Source organism: Cydia strobilella, chromosome Z (genome assembly GCF_947568885.1).
Source record: "Cydia strobilella chromosome Z, ilCydStro3.1, whole genome shotgun sequence".
NCBI classification, from domain to species: Eukaryota; Metazoa; Arthropoda; class Insecta; order Lepidoptera; family Tortricidae; genus Cydia; species Cydia strobilella.
The window spans coordinates 52,526,037-52,543,277 of record NC_086068.1 but is presented as its reverse complement, the minus strand read 5'-3'; the positions used below and the strand labels follow the sequence as shown (position 1 = coordinate 52,543,277).

The 17,241-nt window shown below is 39.6% G+C and overlaps 1 protein-coding gene across 2 annotated transcripts; it reads right to left on the bottom strand.

Annotated features, from left to right (window-relative positions):
- Positions 1 to 4,573: 4,573 nt before the first annotated feature.
- On the bottom strand, positions 4,574 to 13,587 carry LOC134755270 (anaphase-promoting complex subunit 15B-like). 2 transcript variants are annotated; one of them, XM_063691785.1, is made up of 4 exons: positions 13,263 to 13,587; positions 12,954 to 13,047; positions 9,906 to 10,160; positions 4,574 to 6,260 (listed from the first exon to the last, which is right to left on the bottom strand). In XM_063691785.1, the coding sequence occupies exons 1-4, from the start codon at positions 13,380 to 13,382 to the stop codon at positions 6,115 to 6,117; spliced, it is 615 nt and encodes a 204-aa protein (XP_063547855.1). In that variant the 5' UTR covers positions 13,383 to 13,587; the 3' UTR covers positions 4,574 to 6,114. The 2 variants fall into 2 exon arrangements, with proteins under 2 accessions (XP_063547855.1, XP_063547854.1); XM_063691784.1 differs by having other exon boundaries at positions 12,954 to 13,068; positions 13,263 to 13,570.
- Positions 13,588 to 17,241: the final 3,654 nt, after the last annotated feature.

The window sequence follows — 17,241 nt, the reverse complement described above, 5'->3', positions numbered from 1 at the left end:
GATAAAACTTTATGTATAACTCTGGTAAAAAAACTAAGTCCGACGATTTGAGAAATCCATGGGACGCAACGAGCACGGCAATTGCAGGCTAAAAAGTTTTTTTTTAAGTTGGAGTTTAAATGTGAATAGTGTCTAGAGTTACGTATAGGCGGAGGTATGTTGTTCCAGCATTTCGTGGCAGAGTAGCGAAAACTGCCACGAAATGCTGCTGAACTGCCGTGTCTCGGGGAGATAAGTCGAATGGGTCTCTAGTCGGGCGGGTGGAAAACTTTAGTTTGTTGAAGAGGTACAGAGGTTGTTGAAAAAGGACAGCACCGAAAAGCAGTGACGCAAAATGCAACGAACGTCGTGCATCCATTTTCAACATCCTACCACTATTAATATAGGGAGTCACGCGAGTCCGTGGAGGGATGGGGAAGCAGAAACGGGCGCATACATTTTGGATACGTTGAAGGAGCGCCTTAGAGCGAGCTAGTAGGCAACCGTTTATGACAGTGTCGACATAGTTAAGCCTGGATAATATTAGCGTGTCACATTCTAATGTCAACACTAAGGTATTTACGCACTTGGTACAGTACTCGAAGTCTATAATAACAGCTTTTAGCGGCTTCAAGTACATGTTTTTCGAAATGAAGCTGTTCGTCAAGGAGTAGTCCGAGATTACGTGCTATGGTGACTCGTTCGAGGAGATCCCCACCAAGTAAAACTTTGGGGTCTAAACTGGTGACTTTTTCAACTTGGCCTTTAGTACCAAGCACTATAAATTTAGACTTGTTGGGATTGAGAACTAAGTCACAGTGTCCGGACCAGTCGATGATACGAGCAAGATTTTGATTTAGTAACAACGGCAGCTTCAGCCTCTCGGGGAAGGATCGTCTTGTAGATTTGCAGATCATCTGCGTACTTGTGATAGCTACAATTCTTTATGCAACCCGTAATGTCCGCCACGTACAAAATAAACAAAATCGGTCCTAAAATCGAACCCTGAGGAACTCCGCAATTTACAGAGGTTTTTAGAGAGAAATTTGTCAATCCGGAAGAGTTACGCAGTCCTACACGTTGGGAACGACCCGAAAGATAACTATCAAACCACTTTATTGTTCCCTCATCAAAACCATAGTACGCAAGTTTGGACAAAAGTAGTGAGACGTTTATTGTGTCGAAGGCACGAGAGAAATCGAGTAGGACTAAGATGGATGCTTCTCCCTTATCCTGTGCTGTTAGTACGTCATCCATTACGTCTAGAAGAGCCGTGGCTGTACTGCGTGCTTTACGAAACCCAGACTGCTTATTTGGCAATATATTATTTGTTTCCAAAAAAGCAGTCAACTGTAGGCAGACGATCTTTTCCAAGACTTGACAAGAAGCAGAGAATACTTATTGGCCTGAGGTCCTTTAAATCTGTAGGCTCTGGTGTTTTAGGTGTAGGCTTAACTATCGCCGATTTCCAGCCGTCTGGAAAAATACCGGTAGTAATTGATTGATTTATAATTTTAGTGATAGTGGGCAAAGTTCTAGGTAAAGTGAAATCAACCATATTTAATGTGATGTCGTCAGTACCAACTGCGTTGCTTGAAAAATATTTAATAACCTTAAGAACAGCGCTTTCATCGACTGTCTTTAACCTAAAACTAATGGGGCCAAATCTATGGAACTCATAATATGTTAGACTGGATATGGTGACGCCTCTTCCCCCGGGAAGATTAAGAAAGTGATTATTGATCTGATCTGGGTTATTGAAATTTGAAGGTGGGTCGTGACTTTTTTTTAAATCAGCGATGTTACTTTTAATATTTTGCCAAAGCAGTCGGGGTTATTTTGATTAAGATTAATACGAGTCTTGAAAAAGGCCGACTTTTCGGTGAAGAGGGCAGTGTTAACTATGCTTTTCAAGTCCTTATAGTACTGTTTGTGTGTGTCGAGGCCTGTACTACGAAATCTTGCGTGCGCTTCATCGCGGAGTCGCAGTTTATTCTTGTATTCGAACATATTAGGTCTATCAGTTTCCGAATGGTCAGTAAAGTGGGTCGGTTGGTGGTCGGTTGATTAACGAATTGTGATAGTTGCACAGTGGTCAGGAAATCAGATAACTTGAGTGTTAGGATCGTGGGGGCGCAAAGTGTTAATGTTGAAGTCCCCTAGCAATACAATATGGTCATAAGTCGATAGCGAATATATTGACTCGGAGAGTGCATCCAGAAAAATGTCTACACTGCCATGGGGGCCTATACGCGGTCCCTACTTTTTACTATTTTTTACTTTTTAGTATTTGTTGTTATAGCGGCAACAGAAATACATCATCTGTGAAAATTTCAACTGTCAAGCTATCACGGTTCATGAGATACAGCCTGGTGACAGTCAGACGGACAGCGAAGTATTAGTAATAGGGTCCCGTTTTTACCCTTTGGGTACGGAACCCTAATAAAAAAGACATTAATGATCATTGATGAATGTTCCTTTTATTAATGTTGTTGGTCACAAAACTCAACTTTTTATTTCAGATTTCCAAAGGACGAGGAATAGGGGATATTACTGCAATGTTCTGCCACCAGAGTGCAGCACTAGCTTTTTTAGTGCACCGTAGAGTAACTTATTCATACTGTACCTTTAACAGGTTTTTGAAGAGTTTTCAGGGGACCTACCGGAAAACTCGAATCCGAAATTTCGTTATCTAGCTGCCTCTTTATCGCTCGAATAAGCAAGAGTGACAGAGATGTTAGATAACGAAAGTCCGATTTTCTTGTTTCGCGATAGACCCTCAGATTGTGATAGTGGCGCCACAACGCCGAGTTTCGCGTAATATTCCCTATTATTAAATAAAAAAAATATATTACACGAACGTTTTTTTTTATTTCCTATTTGGTACAGTCAGCTGCAGAGAAAAGGTACCCCACGTCCATACTAATTTACAGAACTTTGTATGCAGGGGGGGTGCCTTTTCTCTGCAGCTGACTGTACATGACTAGAAACTATACTTAGTCTTTTAGCATTAGAAAAAACGGTAAACCATTTCCGTGTCTTTTTATTGACAAGTTTTTTTATAAATATAGCAATATTTTACTCATGAAAGCACAAGTATGTAAATGATCGTATATTATATTTGTTGTGACTTATTTTTAAAGTGTTTTTCGATAAAACGACACGTTAAAATCGCTCGCCTTCTTTCTAATGATAAAAAAACGAGAGTTATAGTTAGACGGTTCTGAGTGGTAGACTGCAAATGAGATAAAAGCTATATTAGGTACATGCATTAATCCTCATATCAGGCGGCTCTTTGATTCCAAGGATTGCATAATTTTTATACTTTTTAATGATTTTTAGAATATGAAAATTATAAAAAGTATAAAAGTTATGCAATCCTTGTATTCCACGCATTTCATTTCATTTCAACGAGTCGCCTGCTACAGATTTTTTGAAATTGCCGCGAATTTTCAGGTTCAACTTTCATTAGCCAGACTATTATCAATTTGCCAATTTCGTGATTATTCTTTTACACGGCACATAAACTTATGCATAATTTATCGATATAAAAAGTCGACACAGTTACATCCCTAGCAAATTATCAAACTTATGACACCGTACGTAAATGAGAAATAACAAGCATATATGCGTCTCTTTTCGGCACATTATCTAATTCGTAAGGAAGTAAAGTACGGGTATACATATTTGCGAAGCATTTTTGCCCGACTTCTATGCTTTAGTCATTATTCTGAGGTAGCACCCGTCCTCCCCTCCATAAACCACAACCGGTCAATTCGTATTCTGGAGACAACGAGGAACACATCTATACCAGTTGTAGGTATTTAGAAGAGATGTCGACGACTTTTCTCCAAACAGGCCGGTTTCCTCCAGTCTAAAAGATAGTATGATTGTCTCTGTCTATGTTTGAAATAAGACAGTGACAAACTATACCTTACTACCTAGTCTGGCAAACCAATTTGTTAGTAGCGCAAATTTCATAGTTTGTCAAGGGACTGTCTCATTTCAAACATAGACACTATAGACAATCATACTATAGTTGGTCAAGCAAATCTTGTCAGTAGAAAAAGGCGTGTCGTTATAAAAGCTGTAACTGAATGGGGCTAACGCGTATGAATTCGCCGCTAGGGGCGCTAGTGTAGATGGTGGTCTTTTCCATAGTTCGAAATGTCAAATGTCACTTCAATGACTGACAGCTGTTCTTTAGTCTTTTGGACCACCATCAACAGAGGCGCCAACTGGTGAGCAAAAAACGATAGCCCTCATTGAATGAGGGCTAACGCGTATGAATTCGCCGCTAGGGGCGCTAGTGTAGATGGTGGTCTTTTCCATAGTTCGAAATGTCAAATGTCACTTGTCACTTCAATGACTGACAGCTTTTCTATAGTCTTTTGGACCACCATCAACAGAGGCGCCAACTGGTGAGCAAAAAAACGATAGCCCTCATTGAATTGAGCATACGGAACTCCGTGTATCTATTCTTACAAGCGTTAAAAAAGCGCCGGCGCTGCTGTCGTAATTATGATTGAATACAATCAGCCAATCAGATTAGAAGTATTTATTTAGGTTAGGCAGGAAAACAAAGCAATAAAAATACTTGTCAATTTTATTAAAAAAAAAATATAAACAGAAATTATATGATCTTTCCAAGGGGGAATAGGGGAAGGGGGGAAAGTTAGATAGGTTTAGATCTATCAACTACAAAATGATTCAACAATTTGTCCCCTGAATTGAGAACCTTACAATACAAAAAATAAAATCCTACCCTTACCCACACTAAGGTAGACAAATCATAAAAGATATAATCCTACCCTTAGCCACACTAGGGTAGACAAACCATAAAATATATCTACTATAATTATTATAAACAATGTCACAGTTATTCTATTTTGATTATATTTTCAGTTACATACAAGTATATTATACAGTAAGTATAAGGATTTCGTTATCTCATACAATGTTTAGAAAGCGATTCTATTTTACTCTGCGACCCTAGCACAGATCACACCGCGACACACATCCATCGCGATAAAAACTAGTCATTGTAGCCATAGGTACATATCGTCATATCATTTAAAACCGACCAGTCACGCGGGGGACATTTAATTGTCGCTGGGCACATGTGCTAAAGCCGCTAACACTTCTACCCATGTATCTAGATATTTTGGTATCCAAGTGGATGGAAAAGGGAAACATTCAGAACAACAAAATGTTCCATCAAAATCAGTGTCACACAACACGTCCAGCTATTCTTCGAAACTTTTATCATCTTCGGTTTATTTACAAAATTCCTAATTCACATTTTTTTATAAAAACGGGTGATGCCTACATTAATTCAGAAAAGGATGGATTTGAACAATGTACAATCTTTAAACGAAATTATTTAATAAGATTCCGGTGTGTCCCAAAACGTAGTCCTGCATTTTAAATGAATGATACTACACATGTAGTACCTTCGTGGAATTAAATTATATCTACATATTAGTCATCGTTTCTCTTCAGCGTGCAGTTCCTAATCGAACACGAGTGACAACAATGGTAAGTGCATTACGCTGATCTGAAACCTACAGAAAACCTCCGCTCCGAGCGAATTCGCTAGACGCTGCTACATCGCTACGCTACCGCTAATGTAAAAAGCAAATGGACATATGTGACTCGATGCTGCCAGCGAAACTCAGCGTACTACGTAGGCGTACAACATGCGAAAGCGAAGCGAAGCGGTGCGGCGCGGGGTGAATCAATCCTTTGATTGATACCTATAGAAGTGTCCTACGTGGGCGATCTCGTTGAGAACGCGAACGCGTGGGCCTGCCGCGCCGCGCCGCTTCGCGTTCGCGAGTTGTTCGCTTACGTAAGACGCTGCGTAAGCGTCATGCTAATTCGCTCAGAACGTTTATATATGCTAAGTGCTAACACACACGCTTTCCGTAAACTTGGACAATATACATGGCCTGTAAGGCAGTCATACCGTCAACTAAAAAAATCCGTTCGGAAACGGATTTGCCGCAATCGCACCTTAAACTTAACACTCTTAAATGTGATTTACCTGACAATTTCTTAAAAAATACCCACACAAATTGTATCATACCAAATCGATTAAGTCTTTTATAGAAATCCGGATGAGTCAATCTCCGGCTACGGCCACAGAGTGCTCTGGTCTGACGTGTTGGGTTCCGAGGAGTCAGTAAGGTTCAGGGTGCGCGACTGCGGGTAGCTCTGCTGCAGATCCTCCTCCTCGTCCTCGTCGTGAGATTCTTCTGATTCGTCAGACTCGTCGTTGCCTGAAAGTTAGTACACGTTAGTGCGAGCACTGGTAGTTTATTTTCAAACGTTTTTAAGGCCATATGTAAGTTTTTGGGCTTAGTAGATTTCAAATACCTCGTAAATATATATATTGATATTTGAGAGACAAGTTTAGGTTCTCAAGGAAGGTTCCACATTATATAATAAAAAGATTAAAAAGCTAGGTCCCTGTAAGATGGAAACATGATAGGAAACAATTTCTGCTATACAATTTTCTCGGGGGAGACTCATGCACCCCTATAGAACGCGTCCCTAGGTGGCGGGTAGGAGAACGCTCGGTAGATATGCCGGGTCGGAGGAAAAAAATACCTTCCGCGGACCAACAGGCCGGAGATGGACATTCTGTTAACAAACCACACCTTCAGGGCACAAGTGTGGCTTGGCGGCGTGCTGATGTGTTCTGAGGATGGAGGACATAGGTAGAAGGGATGGTAACGGATGAACGGTAGCGCCCAAGCTCTCCAGCACGAGGGCCACATCCTTGGCGTCAGCCGGCCATAAAACAAAAGCCTATCACAATACTCCAGTATTAATATTGAAGAGCGCAAAGATATTGTAGAAATTGTATGAATGCTAGGGCGTCCCCCTCAAGCGACGGTCAGAGTGTATCGAGTGCTACAAATACTAGGACGTTCCCCATAAGCGACGATCAAAGACGTAACGCAATAAAAATGCGTGTAGCTACTTTGGAATCTTGGTTCCCTGATCGGACGCAGCCACGAATTGGCAGATACCTTATATAGACGAAACATCGACATTTGTTGTATCCAAGAGCTGAAATGGAAGGGATTTAAGTCGAGGGATATTGGGCAAAACTACCACCTGGTGTATCATGGCTTCTCTACAACACGAAACGGAGTGGGTGTAGTCCTAGTTAAATGAAAACTTCAAACAAAGGATTATAAATGTGAACCGCTGCAGTGACCGCATCATCACAGTGAAGATTGCTATGGATCATACGTGCCTTAATGTAATATCTGTAGACAGGATGTTCTGCAGAAGAGAAGAGCCATTTTTGGGAAAAACTATGTGACCTAACACAAACTATACCTACCTCCATACGAACACATAATTATATCTGGAGACTTCAATGGACACGTCGGGTGAAAAAGTGACACCGGGTGTACAGAAATACACGTAGGCTACGGATATGGAACCCTAAATAACCAAGGGGAGACGCTTCTGGGCTTCGCAGCTACATACGACTTGCCAATAATCAACATCTGATCACGTACAAAAGCGGTCGTGCTGCAACCCAAATAGATTACCTCCTCACTAATAGATCGATGCGCAAATACTGTAAAGACTGCAAAGTAATCCCGGGGAGACGATTACGTTACGACACAGTATCGTTTACTAGTAACATGTCTGCAATATCCTCCTAGTAGCCTAAGGAAAAGAACTAGACCAACGCCGCGTGTCAAGTGGTATAACTTGGACAATCCACAAGGTCACGAAGTTCGGATAGCAGTTGAGACCTACCTAAAATCGTCAGATAGTATAGGAAAGGACCCTAACGAAACCTGGAACAAACTACACGAGCGAGTTTTGTAATCTGCTAAACAACATCTTGGAATTACCAGGGGCAAACCACCGACGACTAAAGAAACTGGCTGGTGGGACGATGAGGTAAAGTCGAAACTTAAAGAAAAGAAGGTGAATTTTAAGACCCATGTCTTAAGCACTGATACAGAAGAAGACCGTTTATTTAGCATTAGAAAAAGACTAAGCGATCTTGACGTGTCTCTTTATTGAAAAACACTTTTGAAAAATAAGTCATAGCAAATATGTAACAATTATAAAGCGTATATGTTCATTTACAATATTTTGATTTCATAAGTAACAATCACTATTTTTTTAAAGCGTTTTTCAAAAATAAGACGACAATACCGTGTAGTCTTTTCTAATGCTAAAAAAAACGAGGTATAATGAAAGTTCGATTAATACCATGCGAATCTATGGCGTTTATTTCCAAGTCCAAATCTTTATTCGTTTACGGGAGTAGTTATAAACGTACCTATCCCTTACAGGTGGACGTGTAAAAAAAGATTTGCAAAGTAAGCCATGTAACGATTCCCAAGATCGAAAAAGAGAAGCCTAGGAAGTAGGAAAACCTTCAGACTGTATGTATAATATAATAAGTACCCCTTACTTACTAATTATGCCCTTGACTGGGCTCGTACCTATCATAAAAAAATGTTGTATCTGAAACATTTAAGTGCCTACATACAGGCAAGAGTCAAGCCAGCGTAACTGTAACAGCGTGATCACAAGAATATTCTGAATGGAACTGGTATGTCATTGAGAATTTCACTTGGAAAAATATTACGCGTATAAAATAGGTCCCTATTTACATCGTTCCTGAGTTTCCTGACAATAAAGTTCGTGGTCACATATTTTTATCGCGTTGTCCGTAACGATATGATTGTCCTTGACTATAGTATAGCTTTAAAAATTAAAATACATTCCCAATTAGGTACCCGTCGTTTGAACCCAAATAAAAAAAACAATAAAATATTTTATAAAACGTAACTTTATTAAAACATAATTAACAAAATAAATAGGTACAATAATAAATGGACGAATGTTTAGTAAGTAAAAAAATAAACCAATAAACTTAACTTAAAACGTATACCTGTTAACAAAACCGGAAAACAATATAGTAGGTACAAATTGGGTACTTCGACTAGTTATTACTTATTATTCTGATCCGTTGTCCAGGGGACAATAGTGGCGTCATGTTTTTTTAGAAAAAATGTTGTAAGTGTACTTACATATCATGTTTTACTAACATGCTTTAACAACATTTTTTTAAGAAGATAAGATATTAAATAGAAGATTATCCGCTGGTCATGCTTCTGTATTTATTCATACCAAAGTACCTGATTATTATTCTTAGGTCGGTCCTTCGCATTTATATAAAAAAAAGGCCTGTCAAATACAAATGTATCTGTTACAAAAATTTTGAAAATATATTATATCTTGTAGTGTAACCCGTTCGAATTAAAAACCGCAAATCGATGTACAGGTTAGCCGTTTGGCACACGCATACTAAGAGGTCAAAACAAAATTTTTGACCCGCAGTTCCTAAAAAAAAATCAGCCATATCGTATCTGGAGGAGCCCAAACTTGGTATGTTTCGAAAATTCTTTTTGTTTTAATTAAAAAAAAAAATGGCCGAAATGTAATGTGATATATTTTTAGAATCGCCTCAAAAAGCCCTTTCGTATGATACCACACACGATAGGTACTGAAAAAAATATATTTTTTTTCCATACAAAAAAATAATGTTTTACCACTCCCCCCCCCAGGGAATTTTTTTTAGGAACTGCGGGTCAAAAATTTTGTTTTGACCTCTAGTATGCGTGTGCCAAACGGCTGACCTGTACATCGATTTGCGGTATTTCTTTGTAATTGGGATTGAGCGGCTTCCGCTATTGCTCTCTCTAATGCTGAAGCATGGCCAAATCGCGAATGCAAGACATTAATAAAAATAAGGCAACGTCAACATTATACCACATATTTCCATTTAAATTACAAAACTGGCAAATTTACCAATCGGTTTAGAGCTTTATAAATCGTAAATTTGTCAGTTAGTTAAAGTCGGAAATTGCATTTCCTACCAGCGATAGCACCACAACAAACATTGTGGTCGTCATCACCCCAGTTTTCTGTTGACGGCGGTAAGTTGTCAGATTCTAAATCGTCATCAGAGTCGTCTCCGATTTTGTGCGTGTCTTGTTCGTTGTAGAGGTTGCCAGCGTCGTCGTCGTGGCTAGAATCCTCGTATATTTGCAACAAGTCCACATCGTGGTTCATGTTTGGAGGTTCTGGTTCCTCCTCTACTTCGTCAGAGTCTTCCACTATTTGCACTGAATCTGTTTTGTAGAAAATTCTGCAAATTTATATATTAAAAATAGTATTAAGGACATGCATTCCAAATATGTCATAGTATATAATTATTAAAAAATAATAATTCTGAAGCAGAATGCTAACGTTTATAAAACAAGCTCAGAGAGAATTCTGTTGCTGGTGGTCATATGTTATAGTGGACACTGCATGTAGAGTGGCGTCCGCCTACACTAGTTCTAGGTGGACCATTTTTATAGGTGGCACTACTGATGTTGACTGTCGGGTGTCACCCCTAAATGAGTGACACCCGGGGCCCGGGGCGGAGCCTCCTTCGAAATAAGGAGCATTCCATCGTTACGTAAGGGGACATGCGGACCCATTTTTTCGACTTTCCGAGCCCGGTTTTTTTTGGCTTGTCTTTTTATAGTGTAATATTGGTATCATCTTAAATCTGCTTGTTTTCTTAATAAACTGTTTAATTTACTTTTACTATAATACGCAAGTCGACAAAGTAATTCGGAATTAAAGCAAATATTTCGTAAGTGATTCGCATGCAAAATACTTTGTCCTACTCGTAGACATTGCATAAATAATTTTGTAAAAAAAACGAAAATTTTACCGTTTTCATGGAATGCTCCATAATACTAAATAAAATTAGAATTGTCCGAAAGCACGAATAAAAGTATGTATAATGTACAATGTACCACTTTCGGTGGCAAAAAAGTGACATTTGCGTCATCTGATACTGTCCGCGCGTCAATTCCGTGCATTCGGAGGTCGAGGAAGTGGGGGTGTGTGCGCCGCGCCCGTACGTACAAAATGACCCCAGTCACCACTCTGTTATGGTCATGACGCCCAACATTCCTAACAGTCCTCAGCCGTGCACGGAATTCGCACGCGGATAGTACCTAGATGAGACTGTTGGCAACAGTTGTTGGCCTCTATTATCAAGGCGTTAGAGTGCATGTTCAGATATTTTTGAGCACCTCGGCCGCTCCGATATATCTGACGGCGACTTTACGCCTACCTACATTGTCACTGCCAAGTCGACGCAGACAGCGTAGACCGACTCTAAATGTAAACCGATAAATTATAATACATACTTCAGTCTTAAGCGCTTCATACATCTCACTTAATTCAGTCATCATAACTATTAGGGTCCTAACTAGCGCCCTAGAAATTAGTTCCCTGTTAGTGCAGTCAAACTACACTAAATAGGATATTTTTAGGATACTTGCTAAACGCGGTTTACTACTAAGGCCACACTTATAATCTTATAATATTGAACTCTATTGACATCTTATTGTTAAAATTTCCTGATCCTGAATCAAGTAAGTAAGGTAAAATATACAATAAAATATATATAGTAAAATTTTAGTGTGTTTCACTTATTGATCTAGGGCTCTTTTGTAAGTGCCTTAAACTTGCGGACAATAGCTGTTTGCAAAAAGCATCTAAATAAACACCACTTACCGGCTCACATATGTTGGACATGGATATGGAGTCCGTCAACGAAACAGAAGTCGGGGGGCAAGTAACAGGTTCAATACGGTAGCATGAAACAAAAGCGGCAGAGCATCGATTTAAGTCGATTGGCAGAAACAATGGCTCAAGTAAAAAATCGATTCAAGGCAAGTAGGAGTAGGACAGTAACGGTTGCTAGTCCCATACGCAGCACTCGTTTTTTTTTTATTTTTTTTTTTATTCCCGTGACTCACAAATAAGTGAAATAATGGCCATAGAAATAATAGGTTACTCCTGTGCATAAATGTTAAAAGCCAACCAAAGCGTACCCAAAATGACAATTGACAATCGTTAACGGTAGTAGCTGTATTTTTGACTACGTAGCTTTGTTTGGAGTAGTTAGGAGGAGAACATACGGGTTACGGCCGAGGACTTTTGATATGTTCACCTCCTAACTAGTCCAAACAAAGTTACGAAGTCAAAAATTGTGTTCCAAGCATTTCCCTCTTAACTTTTTTTAAGCATTCATTTCCTGACCTAACACTTTTAATAGGCATTGACATTTGATCTTGTAGTTTGAAGCTAGACTTAAGTTTAAATTGTTTAATTTTTGTGTAACAAACAATTGTGTGATATCCCACCAAGTCAAATACACTTTCTCTCTCTTTTTAGCCCTTTACTATACCCTTCGGGTGTAGGCCTCCTTTATTTTGCGCCATTCGTCTCGGCATAGAGTAACTTATACTAGAGCGGTACTGTCATAGTAAATTTTGTAACCCCAGTAAATTCACTGCCATCTGTCGACACACTTTAAAACTAAAAATGAAGATTTATAAAAATACGATAGAATGTATTTAAATATAGATAAATGATTTTTTTTATTTGCATTAATTATTTTTATGATTTTGACACATGTTCTTTCACTGATATGCGTTAAAATTGTTAAATAACAAACGAAACCGTCAACGCCATCTATACGACTGTAGGCCAAAACTAGTAACGCCCTCTGAACGAGAATCAAATTTTCTTGATTTTCGAGGCACGTTTTTTCCTTAGACTGTATCCATCTATTACGGAGTTATATCTATCTTTGGTCTCGGTTATGTGCCACCTGGAGCCACTTCTTGCCCGCAGTCCTTTAGATGTTGTCGTCCCAATGCATCTGGGGTCTACTTTGAGGACGCTCACCACGGTCACCACTCGAGTAGTCGTTTACTCTACGAATCATCCCATTCCCTCTTCAAACTGGCTACGCTTTTTACATCAGTGACCTTGCTCTGTTGTCTCAGCCACTCATTTGTTTTACGGTGAAACACTAATATAAGTTAATAAGTGATATTAGACAAAGAGCTTACCCTCTTCCTCCTCCGATTCACACTCCTCCATGGGCTCCGGGTCGGCCTTACCCAGTGGTGCCCGAGCCTTGTATTGCTGCCCAACATTACTTAACTGCAACGAAATAAATTTAAACTACACCAAACAATATGCCGTGTTGTCGTTGTCTTACTTACCAGGGTTTAACCCTTTGAACGCCAAGTCTCGCTGACCAAAATGGTCTCAAGTCCAAGGTGTTCGTTATTGATCTAACTTCAATTATTGCCGTGACGGATTCTACCGTCTTTGGCGGTCAAAAGGTTAATGTAAACATGTATAAATAAACATACCCAGTTCTGGTTTGATTGCTCCAAAGCCGTCAACTCTGTGTCTTCGTCGCAAGGGGTGTCTGCACTAAACCATTTCGAGTCTATGAAACGCGGTGTCGTTTCAGGAAATGGTATGTCCATTATTACCAGCTTTATTTGTTATATAGTAGACCTCATTAAAAATAAGTAATAACCAATACTAATGTATAAAATCCATTGATATTGTATATTCGTATCGATCCAGATGCCAAAGTTGAAAGTTCGCTCCTATATACTAATCAAAGAGTATAATAGTATATGTATATACTAAAATACTTTATACTAATCATATAAAATTACTCTTTGGTTAGCTCAAAGCATTTTTTTTTATTTGACAAATTGACAGTTTCAGTAGGTGTTGCAGCTGTCAATATTTTTTTTTTTTTTTTTCTTTATTTAAGAGCTTGTCACCGAGGAGCTGTCAATATTAAATACTAGATTTACATTCGCGCAAAGAATATAAAGGCCCTCCACACTCATGCGCGAATCACGGCGCGTTCGCGGCTTCGCGCCGCGATTCGCGCATGAGTGTGGAGAGACCTTAATACTCACTATTCGCGGCTCGTGGCTCGGCTCGCAGGTAGAGCTAATCAATTTTAAACACAAACAATCTTTTTCTTCTCGTAAGTCGTAAAAAGTGTGGTGTCGAGTCATATACACAGACATAACATAGACAGAGATAATCATACTATCTTTGTCTTAAGGTTCCTCCACACTCGCGTTCGCGGCTTCGCTTCGTATTCGCGCACGAGTGTGGAGGGCACTTGCTTGGTGGCTCGGCTCGCAGGTAGAGCTAATCAATTTTAAACACAAACAATCTTTTTCTTCTCGTAAGTCGTAAAAAGTGTGGTGTGGAGTCGTATACACAGACATAACATAGACGGAGATAATCATACTATCTTTGTCTTAAGGTTCCTCCACACTCGCGTTCGCGGCTTCGCTTCGTATTCGCGCACGCCCTTTAAACTAGTACAAACACCCAAAAGAAATAGTTATTTACGATACAAGTGCGGAAAAGAGGAAATTCGAAACGAGTGGCGATAAATTAAAACAGGACCGCAGGGAGTGTTTTAAATCGACACGAGTTGCGAATTTCCTGTTCGCACGTGTATCGTACAACGTTTTACAGTACATATGGCCCTTTAAACTTTCGACATATGCACGAAAAGTGCTCTTTTACGCACTAGTGCGAGAAAGTAGCACCATGTGTACTGTAAAGGATTTTTTTGTTCTTATTTACTGACAATTTGGTTTCACCAACTATACTTTAAATATACAGCAATTAGAACTTAAGCTCGTTCCAGCTACGCGGCGCGAGGCCGCGAACGCGAGTGAGGAGTCGATTTCGCTGATTAGCGAACTAGACTGCACACCTAAATAAAAACTCTACCTCGCAGTGTGATGCTTATTACTTATTAGGTATATTATGCTTATATGATAAAATAGAAGAAGAATACGATTCGCGCACGAGTGTGAAGGGCCCTTTAAATTATTAGGTAAGTACACTTGTGGTACACTTATAAGGGTATAACACACCGTCTCACCGCACCAAGGTCATTGTGCGACGCATCCATAAGTAAGAGCGAGAGGGCGATATCTAAACGATTTTGCTACTATTATGGATGGTATAGAAAGGATGCCAATCTCTTATGGCAGAATTGTTGCAATAGTGACCGCTTTCAGCTTTAAATAATAGTTCCTAATCTCTCCGGTGGCGCTAGTTAGGCTCTGGGACATGAGTATAACATGAACCAACAAATAACCCGACCAAATTACGTAGGTTGTTTTTGGTAGTATTTCGGTGTATGGTGACTATGGTGGCGCCGCCTAATTACTGTTTTTTGATGGACACTTTTCATACATAGAGATTTGGCTCCTTTATATAGTCTCCATGGCTACTATGAAACACTAGCATGTGACGTCACAATCAAATTACCTACTCTAGTTTTATACGGGTTTTAAAATAGAAATTCTGTATAAATATAACTGCTATCTACGTTTCTCTCTGGTGCTTTATTTCATGCATGGTGTAAAATAATTTATTAAATACAGTCAAATACCTTATTATGTTCAAAGCTATACTATCTAATTATAGTTGGGCAAGCAAATCTTGTCAGTAGAAAATGGCGCGAAATTCAAATTTTCTACGAGACGATATTCCTTCGCGCCTAAATTTTTTAAATTTGCCGCCTTTTTCTACTGACAAGATTTGCTTGACCAACTATAGACCAAAGAGTAGACAAAGACACGCCATAGACACGCTTTGGCCGACATCTTTGTCCGGTTTGGCCGACATTGGAGCCGACACAAGGTCATAGTGTTATCATACTCATTATGATATCTTGGAAACGGGTAAAATGTATACTGTAGATCAAAGAGTATATATTATAATACTCACTGTAGATCATCTGTAGAGCCCTGGTGACCTAGCGGTAAATCCCGCTCCAGACTACGCGAGTGTGGAGTCGATTTCGCTGATAACGAACTAGACTCCACACTCGGGTTCGCGGCTTCGCGCCGCGATTCGCGTACGAGTGTGGAGGGCCCTTAAGAGCGTGCGACTTGCAATGCGGAGGTCGCGGGTTCAAACCCCGGTTCGTATTCGTACCAATGAGTTTTTCGGAACTTATGTACGAAATATCATCAAATTTACCAGTCGCTTTTCGGTGAAGGAAACCGGACTAATCCCAACAAGGCTAGGTTCCCCTCTGGGTTGGAAGGTCAGATAGCAGTCGCTTTCGTAAAAACTAGTGCCAACGTCAATTCTTGGGATTAGTTGCCAAGCGGACCCCAGGCAGACATATGGACACATTTGGCAGACCCCTTCCCCCGGTGTGACATCACATTTTTTTCAAAGAAATCGGCTAGCCAAATTAGTAGGTATGATTAATATTTTTAACCGACTTCAAGATTTCAAAGGAGGAGGTTCTCAATTCGGTTGTTTTTTTTTAAATGTTTGTTACTCCATAACTCCTTCATTTCTGGACCGATTTTGAAAATTCTTTTTTTGATTGTAAGTATATACATACAGATTGGTCCCGTTTTTGTCAAAAAGCAGTTCTGATGATGGGATCTATGAGGAATCGAGGGAACTCCTCAAATGTTAAAGGCATACATATAGTGATTTTAGTATTGTCATCAACAAATCAAGCACTTACATTTAAAAAAGTGACATTTGATGAAGTGGAACTGGTGATGATGATCAGAACGGAACTCTTCAATGACGCATAGTTCACGTTTGGCGATTTGTCCTCTTCGTTATGTTTGTTAAGCAAGTTAGGTTTTCAAGAAACATTTTTGTCAAGCTCGAGTTTCGATGATGGGATCCATGAGGAATCGAGGGAACTCCTCAAATGTAAAAGGTGCTGCTGGATTTGTTGATATAAATACATATAGTAATTTTTGTATTTTCATCAACAAATCCAGCATTTACATTAAAAAAAGTGACATTTGATGAAGTGGAACTGCTGATGATGATCAGAATGGACCCGGACCGAACTCTGACCCAAACTTGGACCCGGACAGCCGGACACGGACCCGGACTCGGATCCGGACCCAGACTCGGACCCGGAAATGCTACTAGAAAAGTGGGTTAGGTTGGTGGGTGGGTTTTGAACTGCGATTCTCACAGAACAGAACTGCTATCAGAAAAGTAGGTTAGGTTAGGTTAGAGCTGTGACCCTTACAGAAAAGAAATGCTATCAGAAAAGTAAGTTAGGTTAGGTTAGAACTGCGACCCTTACAAAAACGAAATGCTACTAGAAAAGTGGGTTGTTTTACTTCCTTTTCTACATAATTAGGCAAAATATGCTGTCTTTTTCATTTCATCTGGAAACTAAGAGTGCACCATCAACAATAAGTGAACTTTCAGCGGCATCCCCCATTGAAGTCGGTTTTTTTTTCTTAAAAATTATATCAAAATATATTTGACTAAAGAAATACCTATATTAGTAACTTTATG

Bases quoted from the DNA above. Each gene is read 5' to 3' on its own strand.
- LOC134755270 (XM_063691784.1), bottom strand. From the start codon at position 13,382: ATGGACATACCATTTCCTGAAACGACACCGCGTTTCATAGACTCGAAA. The intron at 13,069-13,262 runs GTATGTTTATTT...TGTTTGGTGTAG, and splicing joins AGCAATCAAACCAGAACTGG to TTTAAATTTATTTCGTTGCA. The intron at 6,261-9,905 runs GTAGGAAATGCA...ACTAACTTTCAG, and splicing joins TTGTTGTGGTGCTATCGCTG to GCAACGACGAGTCTGACGAA.